Source organism: Anas acuta, chromosome 14 (assembly GCF_963932015.1).
Source record: "Anas acuta chromosome 14, bAnaAcu1.1, whole genome shotgun sequence".
Lineage (NCBI taxonomy): Eukaryota > Metazoa > Chordata > Aves > Anseriformes > Anatidae > Anas > Anas acuta.
In genome coordinates, this window is record NC_088992.1 from 12,040,062 (window position 1) to 12,056,292 (window position 16,231).

Genomic DNA, 16,231 nt, shown 5'->3' on the forward strand with positions numbered 1-16,231 from the left:
TTTCACTTGGATCTAGAAACTTGGTTAACATTGGTAACGGATAAAACCAAGTGCCACCTTCTACCCAAACACTTTTCTTGATTTATAAAGAGTATTTAGAATGTCTTGGGTTGACCCAAAGTGATTTCTTTCCACTGGGTTTTTTATTTAGTATCCAAAATAATACAACCCCACTCCCCCTCACATCCCGAGTACACCTTTGCCCCACGTTAACTGCTAGTTTGAAATATTCCATGGCTTTGGCCGATTCAGACTAAATTTGCCTCCCTCAGATTTAAGCAAAAGCTGCGCGGTCATAGCTGAGAAGGCAGCTCGCCCACCTGCGGGCAGGTCCAGGTGCTCCCCTCCCCAGAGATGTGTGGCTCAAAAGCTTCCCAAGCTGGAGCTGGGATTTCTGTGTTTGATCCCTCTGGGTAGGTGCTTGCTCCTCTTCCTTGCGTTCTTTGCCCTGGTGTTTCCGAGTACAGGTTTCAAGCTGTGCAGGCGGAACAGCCTGGTGCTGGCTCACCGGCACCTGTCAGCTCAGCACCCAGGCCATGGAGAGGAGGACCTCCTCCAGGACCTTCTGCCACCAGCAGGATTTAATTTCCCAGCAGAGCTTGACAGGCAAGTGGAGAAGGAGGCAGGGGCTTTCCATGGTGGCAACTGTGTAGCCGAGGTGGGAGAGATCATGACCCAGTTCCCACTGAGTTCCCTCGGCAGGAGGAACTGAAAAAGCATCCAGGCAGCAGGCACAGCAGCCTGGGTTGTGCTGGTGGCGGATCCCCTTGGCTCTGGCACTACATGGGACAACTGAAAAACTCTTCCAAGATGGTCAGAGGAGCAGAGAGAAGGCAAGAAGAGTATGTTTCTGTCTTCGCCCTCCCCTCCTGGAGCTCAGCCATGTCCAAAGAGGGGAAAGATGCCAAAAAAAATGCGACTGGAATATGAATATGATGTTCAGACTGCGGCAGTGGCTGTAACCCAGCTTGAACCCTGCGGCAGCAGAGGTCCATCCCAGCTGCCAGACCTTCCCTCCAGCCCAGCCCTCAGCCACCAGCCCCGTGGTGAGTCCCTGCCCACGGCTGCTGCCTGTGAAGCCCCCCCAGAGCAGCCCCTCTGCCACCTGCAGCAGCCAAGCACCCAAAGGCACGGCCGCAGGTCCCTTTGGCATCGCTGGGTGCTGGAAGGAAACCCATTGCTGAAGGAAAGGGAGCGGCACGAGAGCAGCCATGCCTGCAATGAGTCCCAACTGATTGCTTTGGTTTGGCCTCATGTTCATGGTGAGAAGCAGGGCAGACACGTGCATTATTTTGGAGAGCAGAGTGGTGTCACAGATAAGAGAAACTGCCCCAGTAGAGAGCACGGGGAGGGCAGAGGCAACCTGGAGCTGCCTGTGGTCAGGGATGCTTGGTGCTCTGCGGGGCTCTGCATGGGGCTTATTATGGGCTGGGAGGGGGTTGAGGGTGTCTTTGCTCTCCAGGCTGGGCAAACCAGCTGCTTTCCTGTGTCAGGGGGGAAAGGAGAAAACTGGGTGTGTAGCAAGGGTGCTGCAGAGCTGCCCCATCACAGGCTGCGACAGCACGGGGATCTTCGTTAAGAATTGGCTTCCCCAAGTTTAGGAGGCTGAGAGATGTGTGGAATAAATTACTTGTGACACCGACTCCTACACTCTCAGACTCACGCGGGATTTAGCCACCAGGCTCCCAGTTAAGTCAGTGCCGGTTATTAAGGTCAGGAGAAGTCGGGTGGCTAAATCCTACTGGGGCTGCACCAGCCTGGGGAGGCACAGCCAGGTCCTGGGCACCCAGACGGAGAGCTGCTTGCCTCGAGGCTGGAAATAAAATAAAGAGGCCGTGCATGAGAGGAGAAGAGAGGAGAGGAGAGGAGAGGAGAGGAGAGGAGAGGAGAGGAGAGGAGAGGAGAGGAGAGGAGAGGAGAGGAGAGGAGAGGAGAGGAGAGGAGAGGAGAGGAGAGGAGAGGAGAGGAGAGGAGAGGAGAGGAGAGGAGAGGAGAGGAGAGGAGAGGAGAGGAGAGGAGAGGAGAGGAGAGGAGAGGAGAGGAGAGGAGAGGAGAGGAGAGGAGAGGAGAGGAGAGGAGAGGAGAGGAGAGGAGAGGAGAGGAGAGGAGAGGAGAGGAGAGGAGAGGAGAGGAGAGGAGAGGAGAGGAGAGGAGAGGAGAGGAGAGGAGAGGAGAGGAGAGGAGAGGAGAGGAGAATCTTGCTCTGACCAGGAGCAGCCAGGGCTGTTTTGCTGCTGGTTTCTAAGTGGTTTCACTTATCTCTTTCCTCCTCCACTACCTGAGGTTTCAAATGCTCCAGGGAGATGTCTCCATTAACCACAGTTTTCTTTGGCAGTTATATTTCATTACCGACTCTCTTCCAGCTAATCCTTCCCAGCTTTTGTTGTTGTTATTTTTATTATGATTATTTTTACAAACCCTTTGTTTCCAGCTGTACTTAACCTGGCCGTGTCCCTTTAAATACCACAGCCTGGGCAAAATAGGGGATCAGTCCTCTGACAGGAGCTAAAGTCCTGTTTGATCTGGATTAGATGCTGATTTTGCTTACCAGACTAAAGACCGAGGGGGACCATGCAGTGCCTGTGTTTGCACAAACCTGCCTGGTTACATTCCTCTTCTTCCCTGTGTCCAGCCGAAAGGGCGAGCGCAGTGCTGTGCGCACAGCTTGAAATCAAAGCGGAAAATGGTCACTTTAGCTGGCAACGGAAGAAAATGGAGGTGGGAGGACAGAGCCTGCAGCTGCGTGCTGTGCCGAGGAGCTGCAGACGCTCCTAGGGGTGCAGGCAGGCTGCCACCACCAGCTGGTTCCCATGCGCATCTCCCAGCCTCGGGCAGAGACCACGTCCTGTGTCCCAGCGAGCCCAGCAGGTCCCACCAGGACCCCCTGGCCCAGCCTGGCTCTCTGAGGAGCCATCTCATGATGGGTTTGACTGGGATATGAGGACGCCAAGGGCACAGCCATGCCCTGTACCCATTATTTCATACTTGCTGCAGGGTTTCCCATCCCCACTGTGCCTCATTTCCACGTACTCCTGCTTCTTCTCCTTCCCTTTTCTTGCTTCCCCCTGCCCACAGGACAAGCGTTTCCTCTGCCCCCTCCAGCCCCATCCTCTCCCACCTCCGCTCTGCCCTGGGGCTGGGCTCCCGTCCCACACCCCCCTCCCACCACAGCGCACCGTGGCCTAGCTGGGCCCCCACAGAGGTGGCCAGGGCCACCGCTGAGGTCAGGTGCTGGCGGCGGGAGACCCTGCCGCCCCCGTTGCACAGGCACGTACTGCCAGCAGAGCCAATTTAAACCTCCCCCTGCGGCTGTCGCTGTGTCGAAATGTCAGGACTCGCTGCGAGGCAGCGAATCGTGCAGCCGCCGGGAGTCCCTCACCATGCAGGAGCTGTGGCTCGTTGCCAGAGCAGGGGGCACGAGTGCAGGCTGCAGGAGAAACCTGGGGCAAAGCGTCAGACCGTACCCGTACCCACTGCCAGAGCCCAGGGAGCCCCTCTCAAGAGGCCCCACAGCCCCATGCTCTGACCCCGTTCCCACCACACGCTGGGCTCATGGGTGCCCCTGAAAGCTGTCAGCCCAAGGGTTGCATCGCTGTGGCTGTACCTCATGGGTGACACCAATTTCAAATGCCAAAATCCACCAAATCCCCAAATCCCAAAGCTAGAAAGCTCAATCTGCTGGATGTAGGGAGGCTCATGGCCATGCCACTGCTGTAGTCCCAGCCTGCACAGCTGGAAGGCGAGCAGGCAGTGACATTGCTCTGCTGGACAGGGACGTGTCCCCAAGGGCAGCGTGGGTCTGCTCAGCGATGGCAAGGGCACGTGGGGAGATGCAGAAACACAGGGCCACACAGGAGTTTGCCAGGGCAAAGTGATGTTGCTTTATGGCTCATGTGGGTGAGAAAGGGGGAATTTTTCCTCCTGTTGGTCTGTGGGGAACACTTGTGGCAGGAGGTGGCCTTGTGGGATGCCCTGGGCAGCATTCCTCGCTAAGCAGGAGGAGGCGAACAGGCCAGGCCAGAAAGTATTGGGGACCTGTTGGTGCTTGGAGGAAAAGCGACTGAATAATTTGGGAGGTCTCATCCCTGCTCTTGTACCCTTTGTGGGTTTGGTAGCACCTGCTCTAAGCACTTGTTGGCTTGTGGGTTTGCTCGTGACACAGCCCAGCAGCTCCTCCAGCACCAGCAGGCCTTGGGCTCAGGGAGGTGGGGCAGGAGGATGGGATAAGCCTGGGGCACGGTGCCCAGACAGGCCAGCAGCAGGAGAAGCCAGCCCAAGGGCCTCAAAGGCAGGACAGAGAAGGGCAGGAACCCTCCTGCCCTTCAGGATCCCAACATCCCTCCCAAGGGGGTACAGGACTGGCCGGAGGGGATGGGACAGGGCAGCCTGGATGTGATCCCACCTTAGGCCTCACTGGGCCTGTCAGATCCAGTGGCACTGCTGTGAACCCCCAGCTGGTCCCCATTGCCACCACTAATCCCCACTCAGCTGCTGCCATTCCCCTCTCATCATCCTCACACTAATGCCAGGGCTGCAGCCACACCAGCCGCTCCCTCCCCTCCCCACCCTGCAGAGGCTCCAGCATTTTTTTTTCCCCCCGCTAACACGGCGTCTTGTGTTTAGTAGCCTCCTTCTGCTGTCACAGGCCGACCTATTTCTCACAAATCCTGACTGCTCTGGCCTTAAAACATCTTGACGCAGTGCTGAAACTGGCCTTGGCATAGCAGCGAGGCCCCGATTAAGCAGGATTGGTGTGAACTTTGCAGCCAGCAGACCGCAGCTGCGAGAGCAGAGCCGCCGCAGCACGGCTCGAGGCTGGGGACCCCACATGCTCATCGGGATTAGTCGGACCGCACTCGTGATTAGAAAAAGGGACACCACTGCTCAGCCTGGCCACCCGCTCCTCGCTGCCCACAGGCTGCTCCATGCCACGGGGTGCTGCAGGACAAAGCCAGGGAGGCAAGAGATGCCCTCCTTCGTGCACACAAAGCCAGCACATCCTGAGCATTCAGGTTGCAGGGATGGGGACTGAGAGCTCCACGCCCAGCATGGCAGGACTGCTTCCTGTGTTATTCCTTGTGGGAATGAGTGTCAGTGCCTACCCGTGGGCCCCTTGCCAGGGACCCTTCCTGTAAACATCCACCTGGCACAGCTCAGCCACGCGGAGGTCTCAGGGGGAGAGGGGGGGTTGTCAGGAAGGTTGAAAATCCCAGAGGTGGAGTAATGTGGATGTCAGGCTTCAAGTGGTGCAGGATCCTCTTCCCTGGGAAAAATATTCTCCAGGCTTGCTCTCGTACAGAGGTAATGGTGTGGGAAGCACGCCGTCCTGGCAGGGACCGCTCCTCCATCACACACCTCTGCACGGGCAGTTCCTGGGGAAAGAAGACAACACAGTGATGGGTCCCAGTGGATAAGCTACAAAGAGGCAAGGGATCTTAGTCCAGATTTGAAAAATGAACACCTATTTAGGAAAATTTCAGCCAGCGATGGAAATTGGACCAGAAATCTTCCAGGAGCTCTGTGACAGGCAAAGTTCCCCGGGCAAGCTGGGGGGAGCTGAACTTGGAGAGGTCTGTTTAGGTTGATATTCCTACAGCCTTGAAGATGATCGGGAAGTCTACAACAGCACAAGCCATCTACCTGCAGAGAGGTCAGGATCCCCATGCCTGGTGCAGGACAGTGGCTTGTAGCAGACCCCCAGGAGCCCCAGTAAGGGGGAGCAGCAGCTCACACGCCAGGACAGGCTGGGGAGCATCTCTGTGTGGAGGCTGGGCAGATCCTGTCCTGGCCCTGCCAGCTCCCAGGCTGTGTGCTGTTCCTACAGAACGAGCCTGAGCTGTCCCATCCCCTGACCCCTGGGATGGGAGGTGGGGAGGAGGGAGGTCTGCCACCCTCCTGCTTCAGCTCACCCAGCTGACAGTCCCACCTGGGCTCCTGGACTGATCCCACTCCCGGGCTTCCCCCATGCTGGAAATGGGCACCCTGCTCCAGGCAAGGCAGGGACTAGGGCTGGATGTGGCTGGGGGCTGTGCGTGGTGCTGCAGGGCCCCGGACACCTTCCTGTGACAGCAACACTGCCGTGGGTCCAGCTCGCCCACCAGCAGAACGCAGTGGCCCACCGGGGCCGGGGGGGCAGAGCCATGGGACCCTCACCACCTCCAGCCTCCGGCCCTCCCCGGCCCTGAGCCTCCTGCTGGCAGGAGGTCACGCCTGGCCGGTGGTGCTCGCGGCAAGCCCGCCATCCGGCTGGGCTGAAGCACATTTTGTTCGGCGCTTCCTGCATCCTGCCCCCATCCCTCTGCCGGGGCGGGGGGGCACGGGTCAGCCCGGGGCCAGGCCGCTAATTGCAGCCTGCAGCCCGGCAGGGCCGAGGCGGCCGGCAGCCCACGGCCTCTCCGGCATTGCTCGGCTCTTCCCGGTGCAAAACGCTGCTGGCATCGCTGCTGTGCCCCAGCTGAGCTGCTCTGCAGCCCCAGGCCAGGCTCCATCCTTTCCGGGCATCGCTTGCTGGTGCCTTCCCATGCGAAGCCACTGAAGTCAAAGCAAACTCACCTCCATGCCCTCTCTGTGCAGGGCCAATGGCAAGTTTGGTTGGCCTTCCGGTAGCTCCTTTTCCAAGCATTTAATGAGGATGTTAATTAAGCGCGACCCCATGCCAACCCTTGTGGTACCACCCAAGCAGCTCCCTCAGCGATGTGCTGAGCTCGTTATTATCATCTCCTGCTCCCCGCGATGCTGGGCGCAGCCACGCAGCCCGCCCAGCCTGGGGAGCAGCCCCCAAAAGCATCGGGGTGGGCAGGAGACCCACCTCCCGGGCCCTGCCCTGCATGTGCCCTGCTAAAACCCGTATCCTCCTGCAAACACCGTGTTCCCTGCTCCCATTCACATCCCCTGCCAGCACCCACAGCCCTTCCACGCACCGGCTGGAGGAGAGCACGCAGCGAGAAGGACAGAGATGCAGCAGGGCTGGGCTCAGTGCAGCAGCAAAGCCAGGGGCTGCGGAGTCACTCCCAGACCAAAGACCCATACGGGTTCCACGCACCAGCTGCAGGGCACCACAGGCACTGTTTGCCTCGCTATCCTGCTCCAACTCTCCCTGCCCACAGGGGCTGGGTGCTGCTCACATCTCCCTCCACTCCCAAGGGGCTCCCTGGAGCATTTGGGCTGCCACAAAGCTCCAAATTGGGGTGATGCCTGTAGAGGTAGGAGGGACATGTGCCCATGCAGCATGTTCCCATGGCTGGACACACAGCACCAAGCACAGACTGGTTGGGGGTGACATGGTCAGGACCCTTCAGCTCTACACCTGGCCCCAGACTTGGGGGGAGAGGGCAGACACCTGGGTCTGGCCCTGCAGGGCAGCCCATGGCTATGGCTGCTGGGGGATGAAGCAGCTCCCTGCTCTGCCCCCCATGGGGTCGGGGCTCTGCATGTCATTCTCTGTTTCTGCGCCCTCCCCAGGACACTCTGTCAGCATTGGTTAAGGGCTGACCCCCCTTCTCCCCCCTCCCCCCAGTATTCACAGTCCCAAATGTTAGCCACAGTCATAAAAACACAGCCAGACTCCTTTTCTCCAGAATGCACCCCCACACATGTTCCCACTAAGTGATTTCTGCTGTTGCCCAAGCATCACGAACTGGGAAACATCTCCCCACACACCCTTGCTAGTGTCACGCTGGTGCAGGGCTATGCATGCCCCGGGGCACGAGCAGGGGCTGTCTGTCCACACCAGCCATGCAGATCTGTCCCTCACCCTGCTGGCTTGGCTCCATCCCCACGAGCTCACCATCCCGGGCATGGGATAGCAGCGCACGGGGCACGGCGGATAGCAGTGCCCAGCTCCCACCCACGCTCCTGCCTCCAGGAGCAGCCGGCCTTGGGGGCAGCCAGGTCAAAGGCTGCTGGAGATGGAGGCTGGGGACATTCTCCTGGGTGCCCTGAGGCGCTTCCTGCAGTGCCTGTCCTGGGCAGGTCGCTGCCCACAGGCGAGGAGCCCACGCACCGTCCTTCCGTCGCTGCCCTGTTGCCCTCCCTCCCTCGGGGTGCACATCTGGCCAGCAGATGCTGGAGCTGGGACAAAGCTCAGCTCCATCCCAGGGCTCGGCACACACCAGCCTCCTCGTTGGGGCAATGCTCCTCATACTCCCGTGCAGCCGGCACCCCTCCCTAGGGGTAGGGAGTACTTGTTTCCACCCCCCCGGCACAATGGGGAGCACAACACGGCACCCCAAGCCTTGGCATGCCTGGAAAAGTGCCACAGCCGGCGTTCCCTGTCCCGCTGACCCAGGGTCCTGCACAAAACTGGCCTGGACACCTGGACAACTGCTTCCCCAACGCCGCCGCCACCTCACCTTACCTTGAAGAGTTCCTTTCTCTACGGGTTCGTTTTGTACTTGTCCTGACAAAACGAGTCTCAATGCAGTTATCTGTGGCATGTTAATTATATTGTTTTACAAAAACAAATGGCATGCGCTCCACGGCAAAACTCCAGGCAGGTCAGGCTGTGAAATATACCTGGGAGGAGACAGGGATGGCTTAACCCAGCCACTGCTGGGATGAAACGTGCAGATCTCGGCGTCGGTGCAGTTCCTTGGTTATCGTTTCATTTCACTGCTGCGTCTCCCTTGCAGGGATGTGGTGGGGTCCCCACGGTGCCGACACTCTCCCTGTTGCTCGCAGACACTGGAGTAGAGCTGGGTGCAGCGGTGCATCTCCACGGGAGGTGCTGAGATGTCCTGGTGTCCCAGCCCTGGGCAGGCACAGGGTCCACGGTGAGCCCCTGCCAAGGGGCTGGGCCCATCCCAGGGGTGGGAGATGACGAAAAGCGTGGAGTGGCAAGCTCAGGAGCTGTAGGCTATCCCCAGGGTACCCTCGCAGAGACGCAGCATCTCCCCTCCCTGCACGCCCACAGTGCGGCGATTCCCTCCCTGCTGCTCCAGGGCACGAGGAAAGGGGGTGACCACACACACCCGTGTACCAGGGGAGGATCCTCCACCGCCCAGCACGGCCACCGTGCAGCCTTTGCTGGGGACCCACCACAAGCCACCAGGAGCAAAGGGACAGGAGTGCATCTGGTGCAACAAGCGCACAGAGGCCATGGGCGCCGGCCGCTGCGCAGGCAGCACGGCGGGCACGAGGGGGCCAGAACTGTTTGAAACGGGGATGGAGAGAAATAACAAAGCTGTAAATCATGACACAAAACATGCATTCATTTTATTCACAAAAACAGCCTGGATCGCTAAAACATTACAAACAGCATTTCAATTTAATGATGTAGAGAGCTGGAGAGACGGGGATTTGAACAGAAGAGAAATATCACTTTTCATAACTGCTTCAGCACAGGTCCTGCAATATTATTTTTATTTTGATTTTAACTTCAGTAAGTTTACAAAAATTACTTCTAGAAGTAAACCATTGCAATTAGGATTTTTTTCTGTATGCAGTATTTCTTGTTCTATATTAATAAACTAACAATGACATTTTTTTCTTTTTTTTTTTATTCTTTTTTTTCCTTTTTCAAAGACCACCATTTTTTGTAGCAATTGTTTTCTTCCATCTTTTATACCAAACCTCTTGCTGGTTAAACTTACATACGTGAATGGCTAGGAGAAGGGATACTACATCGCTTTAAACATATTCTCATTTATAAACATGAAGTTGAGGCATTCTAGAAACTATCCACTCTATTGTATGATGGGAAATAATCAAATAAAAAGTATAAATGAGGGTGCAATTAAACAACTGTGCTAAATTACAGTAGTGCTTATTAGTAACTAGATTTTAAAAGGTTACTGTAAATTTACATTCCCTACACAAGTACTGCATCTTTCACACATAAACAACATCAACACCAAAACACAGAAAGAAACTGATTGTCCATACTCTGTCTATTAAGTCTTGGTACTTTACAGATCCATTGTTTTTTTCTTTTAATTATTTTATTTGAAAAGCAGTTAAATGTCTGACTAGGACTCGAAGATGTTAAACAAACGCAAAAAAAAAAAAAAATTATAAAAACAGGAATGAAATTTGCGAGAAAATATTTTTGGTTCTAAAGAGACACAGGTGCATCCATTCATTTCAGCCAAAAATCCCTTGCCTGAGACAACACAAGCAAGCAGTGACATTGCACTTGGATGACAGAGCTTTGGGATTCCCGTTCCTACTGAAACCATCTGAACGCGGCTCCTGTAGGAAGCATCACCTTCTGGAAAGGAAGAGAGACAGGGGAGGGAGGAACAGAACAAAGAAGGGACAAGGCGTTAGGCTGGGGCCAGCTCAGCTACCTCCACGCGCAGCCGCTGCTGGGGGCCGCCGGCCCGGCTCCCGGGGCAGCAAGTGCCCAACAGCAGCGCTAAGGCCATCAGGGACGGCCACTCGGCCACACGGGCTGGCAGCCCACATGAGGCACGGCAAAGCCCACCCAGGACATTGGTCCACAGCCGTCACGGGCACCTGGCCCCGCTAAGGCCAGGCCCAGCACCCCCGGCAGGCTCTGCACAGGGCCACGGGCAGCAGCTGAGCTGCTGCAGGGGCAGTGGCAGAGGCCTCCATGCCGGACACCGGCCTGCGTGGCCCTCCCCGCAGCACCCACCCAGCCTGGCTCCCCTCCTTCCCAAGCCCCTCTGAGGGTGTGGGGGGGAAGGTCTGGCCGGCCCTGGGCTCCCCAGGGGGCACCTGGAAAAGCCACCCCCCCAATTGATTGTCCCCCCGCACCATGCAGACACAATGGCATGGCCTCCGGCTTCCCCTCTGGCTGATAGCAAGCACAATGGCTGGGCCGCCACTGCTGTGGCAGGCACAGCCAGCTCGTCCTGTCCCCTTCTGTCCCCTCATGTCCCGTCCCATCCAGTCTCCTGCAGCCTGCCCACCGCGGGGGCCCTGGCCACCCACCCATGTCAGGGACGGACAGACAGACAGCAGGCAGAGGAACCGAGCGCCCAGCCACATCCTGCAGTGCACTGCATCGCCTCAATGCCCACCCCAGCTGGCAGAGAGCTGTGTGAGGGCACGGGGAGGGAAACTGAGGCAGGGAGTAAGCTGGCTGGGCTTGCACAGCACCTAAAGAGGGCTATGATGCCTCACAAGTGCAGACTGGGGCTCTTGCTGCACAGCCCCAGCACCACCTCTCAGCATCTCACTAAATTGGGGGGGGGAAGAGGGATGAAGCCAGCCACTAACATGGTCCGACCCTGACCAGGCTCAATCCTGCATGGGACAAAGTGCCTGACACCACACAGCACCTCTCTGAAGCCACCTCCAGGAAAGGAAAGAGGAGAGATCTGGCGTGGGGAGAAGGCCCCAAGAGAAGTTCTGTGCTCCTCTGAGAGGAGGGCCTGGCTACCCAGAAAGAGGTGGGACATTTCCCACCCTTTTGCTGGATAGAAGTGGGAAGCCAGAGTTTATGAGACCACAGGTGGCCTGTACAAGGACCATGATGTTAGCAAGGCCAAGCGATGTCAGCCAGAACACAGCAACATGATCACCAAAAGCATGCGCCTCAGAGGGCCAAAACCTAGGGCACCCATGAAAGCTTCCTCCTTCAGTTTCTCCACATCCAAATGAGCACGAGATACCAAAGGGAAACAACCCCAGGCACTGAACCAAGGCTTGGTGAGGCCATCCCTCTTCCCAGCCCATCCTGAGCTCACTCTTCCTGGTTAGGAGAAGCTGCAGGGAACCAGTGGGTTTTCTGAATCCGCCCTTCTTGCTGTCCAAGCGTCCCACCTGCCTCGCTGGCCCTAGAGCCTCAGCCCGCAGCCACCACAGCAGGACACCAGTGGCGACTGGTTATTCGGGCTTTTTAGACGTGCAGATAAAGCTTAATGGCAGGATGGGGATTTAGCCTGATTTTTATGTTGCCATAAAGGTTTAATTCTATTTTTTTTTTACTGCTTGATTTTAGATCAATGTTTAATCACAGCTGCGGCCCCTGCCCGGGCTCTCTGAGGATGCTGCTACCCACACGTGTGGCTGGCAGGCTGACACAGCCCGGCAGGGTCACTGCGGGCTGCTCTTCTCCCAGTCAGCTCTAGCACAGGCCCCCATGGTGGGGGACAACGCTTCAAAAAAGCCCTATCAATTTTTCAGCCCAACTTCAGCACTGCCACGTGCTGATGCCCAGGCAGGACCAGCAGCCCATGGAGCTGCCCCCCCAGAACCACCACCACCTCCAGGCAGGGCTCCAGGGCACTCAGGTGGCAGTGGCTCTGGTGTCTGCCCTGAGGCTGGCCTAAGGCAATGCAGCCACCAATGCTGGATGATGTGGTCCGAGACCGAATGACACAGCTGACCTTGGGACATCAGCCCAAGGGTCCCTCTCCCAGCCACACAGGGACACAATCTTGTTCGGCCCTACCAAGATCAATGCACAGCACAAGCTGATATCCTGACGGTGGCATTCCAGGAGGATCTGCTCCAAAAGGGAGATGCCAGTGCCCCAGAGCAACCTATGTCTGCTCAAGCATCACCAACTTTTCCTCGACCTCAACAACCCTGCACCCAGGAAGGACAGGCCTCAATGCCACAAAACTGAGCAGCTCTAAACTCCCAGCCAGCTGCGGAACAGGAAAACCATCAAGGGGGTGACCATTTCTTGGGCTCCCCGTGCTATTTATCGTCCCCAAACCAGAACTGTGCCGGGAGAAGGAAGCAGCTCCTCCAGCTGATGCGAGCTCTGATTCTATTGACCCGCTTTAGGACTCTTCCGAAGAGATGAACTTTTTTTTTTCCTTTCTCCCTTTTTCCAGATCACTGACTCAGCAAATTAGAACAAGAATATAATTTAGCAATACAGCGGTTTTTGAAAGACACAGTCCCTCTCTCCTCATCCCCACCGCCCAAATAGATTTTTTTTCCCCTTCACTATTCATTCAGAGCTGATGCTAATTGAAAACGTAGAACATGGTTAGGGAAACAGTGGGTTATCTCTTTGGGAAGAGCAGTGCAGGGGCAATGCCCTCGTGCCAGGACGCACGATCCAGCTGATGTCAGGGTGACTTCTAGCCTTTGCCAGCTTTGTGGGTGCGCTCAGCAGAAGGAGGAGGACAAGGAAGCACAGAGGCACAGCTGATGTCTGGATGTGCTCCCACAGAAATCACACCCAGGTTAGGCATGATACATGGGGGAGCCCGCAGACAAGCTCTCAGCCCAGCACAGCTGCTTCCCAGCACCCCAAGCCTTCATCCACATTGCACCCACCAGGGCTGACCACGTGCTATGCCAGGCATGCATGGCCCAGGGTGAATTTGAATCCCGTGAGACCAGGGGCTGCATCCCACAGCACAGCAGCTGCCCCTGGCACTCACCCACTCCTGGCAATGCATGGAGTCAAGGATGCACCTGAGTGAGCCTCACCAGACTCTGCCCTGGGGACAACAAACATCGCCCCAGCACAGACGCAGAGGCCCCACATGCCAAATGTGCCCTCGCCTGCATCCTGCCCAACACGCGTGCTGCAGCCACTTCCCACCCAAAAACATGGGCATCCTCGCTCCCTCTTCGAACAAAGAGCATGCGGAAGGGCTGGGCTCCTAGTGCACCGCAAACACAGGCTTCACCACCACTACTGCTCACAAGCTCTACCCTGAAAGACACCTCTGCCATCCTTCGAGCCAGCCACCGGGTTAGAAACTGCTCCCTGGCTTGTGGAGAGCTGACACTGTGACCCCTCTACGGATGCTGGCACTGGCGTTCAAGCAGATGCCAACACAAGGGCCACCATCACCCTGGGGTGGGGAGGGAGCCCAGCGCTCACCCCAGTACATAAGGAAGGGCAAGGGCAGGGACAGGGGCACTGGGAAAGCACACAATTCGTGGTGAGAACTGTTAATGGAAAAGAAAAAAAGTAAGAAGTACCAGGTGTTTTATTATCTAGGGCAAGATCCGAACCCAGGAGAGCAGCCCAAGGAAGGGTTAGGGTGCCTGACAGGGGGCCGGGTTACCTCCAGTGCTGCAGAAGGCTTCTTTTTGAGTTCTTCACATTTTCGGAATTTGCAAATCTGGTGAGCCAGTTTTGCGATTCCTACAACTGCTGCACTGCTCGCAGTTTATCCGTCTTCGGCAGGGCGGGCACATGCCACATCTTTTCCGTTTCTTTTTCCCCGAATTGATGGCAGATGCCAATTCATTCTGCATTGGATACTCTGCCAAGCCAGCCATATGGAGCGCGCTCTCTGCCAGAAACACGCCAGCAGGGGTCATAATGAAAAGGCCTGGGTTGATGGAAAAGCCCCCAGGTAAGGAAAATCAGAGGGGCTGTTCATTGTCTCTGCAGCTGAGACTGCCTCCATATCAGAGATACCAGTCCCATGGTCGCTTGCTAGAGGAATATGCTCCTGTACCACTCTTTTGAGCATTTCTGTCGACTGAGCAAACTGTTGTAGGGCGTTCTGTCCTTCTGAGGAGATTTCTGACACCCTGTCTAATTTGCTCAGCATACTAGAGATGTTTTTGTGCTTTGAGGTAGAATTACTTTTTTCCACAGTTGCTTCGTTGCCATTAGTTAAGGGGTTGCCTTTCTCTGAATGTTCGCTTACCGAGCTGCTGCTACCAAAGGTGGAATAGTGGGAGAGTGGACGGGACTTCTTAAGACTTTTGTTCAAAGGTTCACTTATTATTCCACTTTTGTTCCTCCTTTCGGAGTTGACAGGGGGATGAGAGTCATCTTGATTATTTTTTTCCGTCTCTGGCTTGTTCCCAGTGTCTTGATGGGAGCCCGAATTCGACATGGTGCACGGAGCAGAACAACAAAACCAAACCAAAAAAAAAGCACCCCAAAACCAAAGCAGAAGACCCCCAAAGCCCTTCTTGTAGCACCAGCACACCAGCCACCGGAGAAAGCTTAAACGGGAACGCTCATGAACGGGGCGTATCCTCCAGGGTCAGCTGCAAAGGTCTTCAGTACAATTTCAGTGCAAAGACATACTCTGCGGCTCTGATACAAAACATACGGCTCTGGAAGTAGAAAATAAAAGAGAGTTAGTCCTGGCAAGAGCAAACAGGCTTTTCAAAGCATCTCTTCCTCCCCCTGCAATGAAAGTCTCAGCGCCACAAACAAAGAAACTCCAGGGAACGGACCTCGGTGGAGATCCGTTCCGCTGCTCTTTAAAAGGGTCGCCATCCAGACAGAAATCGGGGGGCACAAAGGAAGTCCTGGCCCGGCAGCAATGTCACCGCACAGCTTAAGGGCTCTCTGTGCCCGCCGCTCCTCCCCCAGGGACCGAAACCCCAGGGAAGTCACGGGTCTCCTCTCCTGCTCTGCTCCAGCAGCGTGTGGCCCCGCAGCGGAAGGCAGGGCAGGCGCCTACAGGCTGCCCCGACGCAGCAGCCGGAGCTGGCACACCACAGATCCCTCCCTGCGGATGCTGCTCGCCCAGCACGGTTAGGCTGCCCTCCTCATCCTCTTCCTGCGCCCTCGTCCCCAGGCCACTGGACGGGTGACGGGAGCCCCAGGGCAGCCTCAGCATCCAGCTCCAAGCCCCTCGCCACCCACCGGTGCCATGCCCCCAAGTGCTTTGCCCACACGGCCACTGCTGCTCCGGCAGAGGTGCTGGGAGAGCCCTCTCAGCTCGGTTCCTCCCCGCAGAAGCAGCAACGCCGCAGCCCCTCGGGCGCGTCGGGGGCAGCTGGGCCCAGTGTGGCTGCAAACACTTGTTGTGAAATTCCTCCTCCTCCCCTCCCGAGCACGCACGCATGCACGCACGCACAGGCACCGCCAGAGTAATCAGGCTTTAGAGGAGAAAAGCTCCAGGGCTTAGCGGAGCAGGAACCCACGTCCCCACCCCAGCAGCAGCTGGGGGAGGGCAGTGCCGGAGGGGGGCCCCTCGCCTGCCACGCTGCCCTGGGGAGGCTGCGCACAGCAGCCCCCACGCAGGCAGCATTCCTACGGCCCCGCTGTCCCACAGGTCCCCCTCGGCTGCAGCCTCTCGCCGTGCAGGGAGACGGCCACGCACGGAAGGCTCTGCTGGGACCCCCGTGCCCAGCCTCGTGGTGCCTGCACCCTGCTAGAGCCCAGGATGCTTCCTCCAGACACAGCCCGGCAGCAGGGCTCTGCGCACCGCCTCACAGCACCGCCGTTAGCTGCTGACGGGGGCAAGGTCCCCGTGCCAAACACACCACATTACTGGAACAGGAAGAGAGCCCATCTCACCCCGACACAGGAGACAGCTCGCCTGCGGAGAAAAACACCCCCACCCCTTGCACTAAAACCGCTTGCTTCAGCTGCTGCGGG

At 57.1% G+C, this 16,231-nt stretch overlaps 1 protein-coding gene across 1 annotated transcript; it reads right to left on the bottom strand.

Annotated features, from left to right (window-relative positions):
* Positions 1–9,188: 9,188 nt before the first annotated feature.
* CXXC5 (CXXC finger protein 5) lies at positions 9,189–15,901 on the bottom strand. The gene is given in 5 exon segments (XM_068698695.1): positions 9,189–10,207; positions 13,944–14,006; positions 14,008–14,222; positions 14,225–14,955; positions 15,494–15,901. Coding segments are annotated over 4 exon segments (828 nt in total). The 5' UTR covers positions 14,730–14,955; positions 15,494–15,901; the 3' UTR covers positions 9,189–10,162.
* Positions 15,902–16,231: the final 330 nt, after the last annotated feature.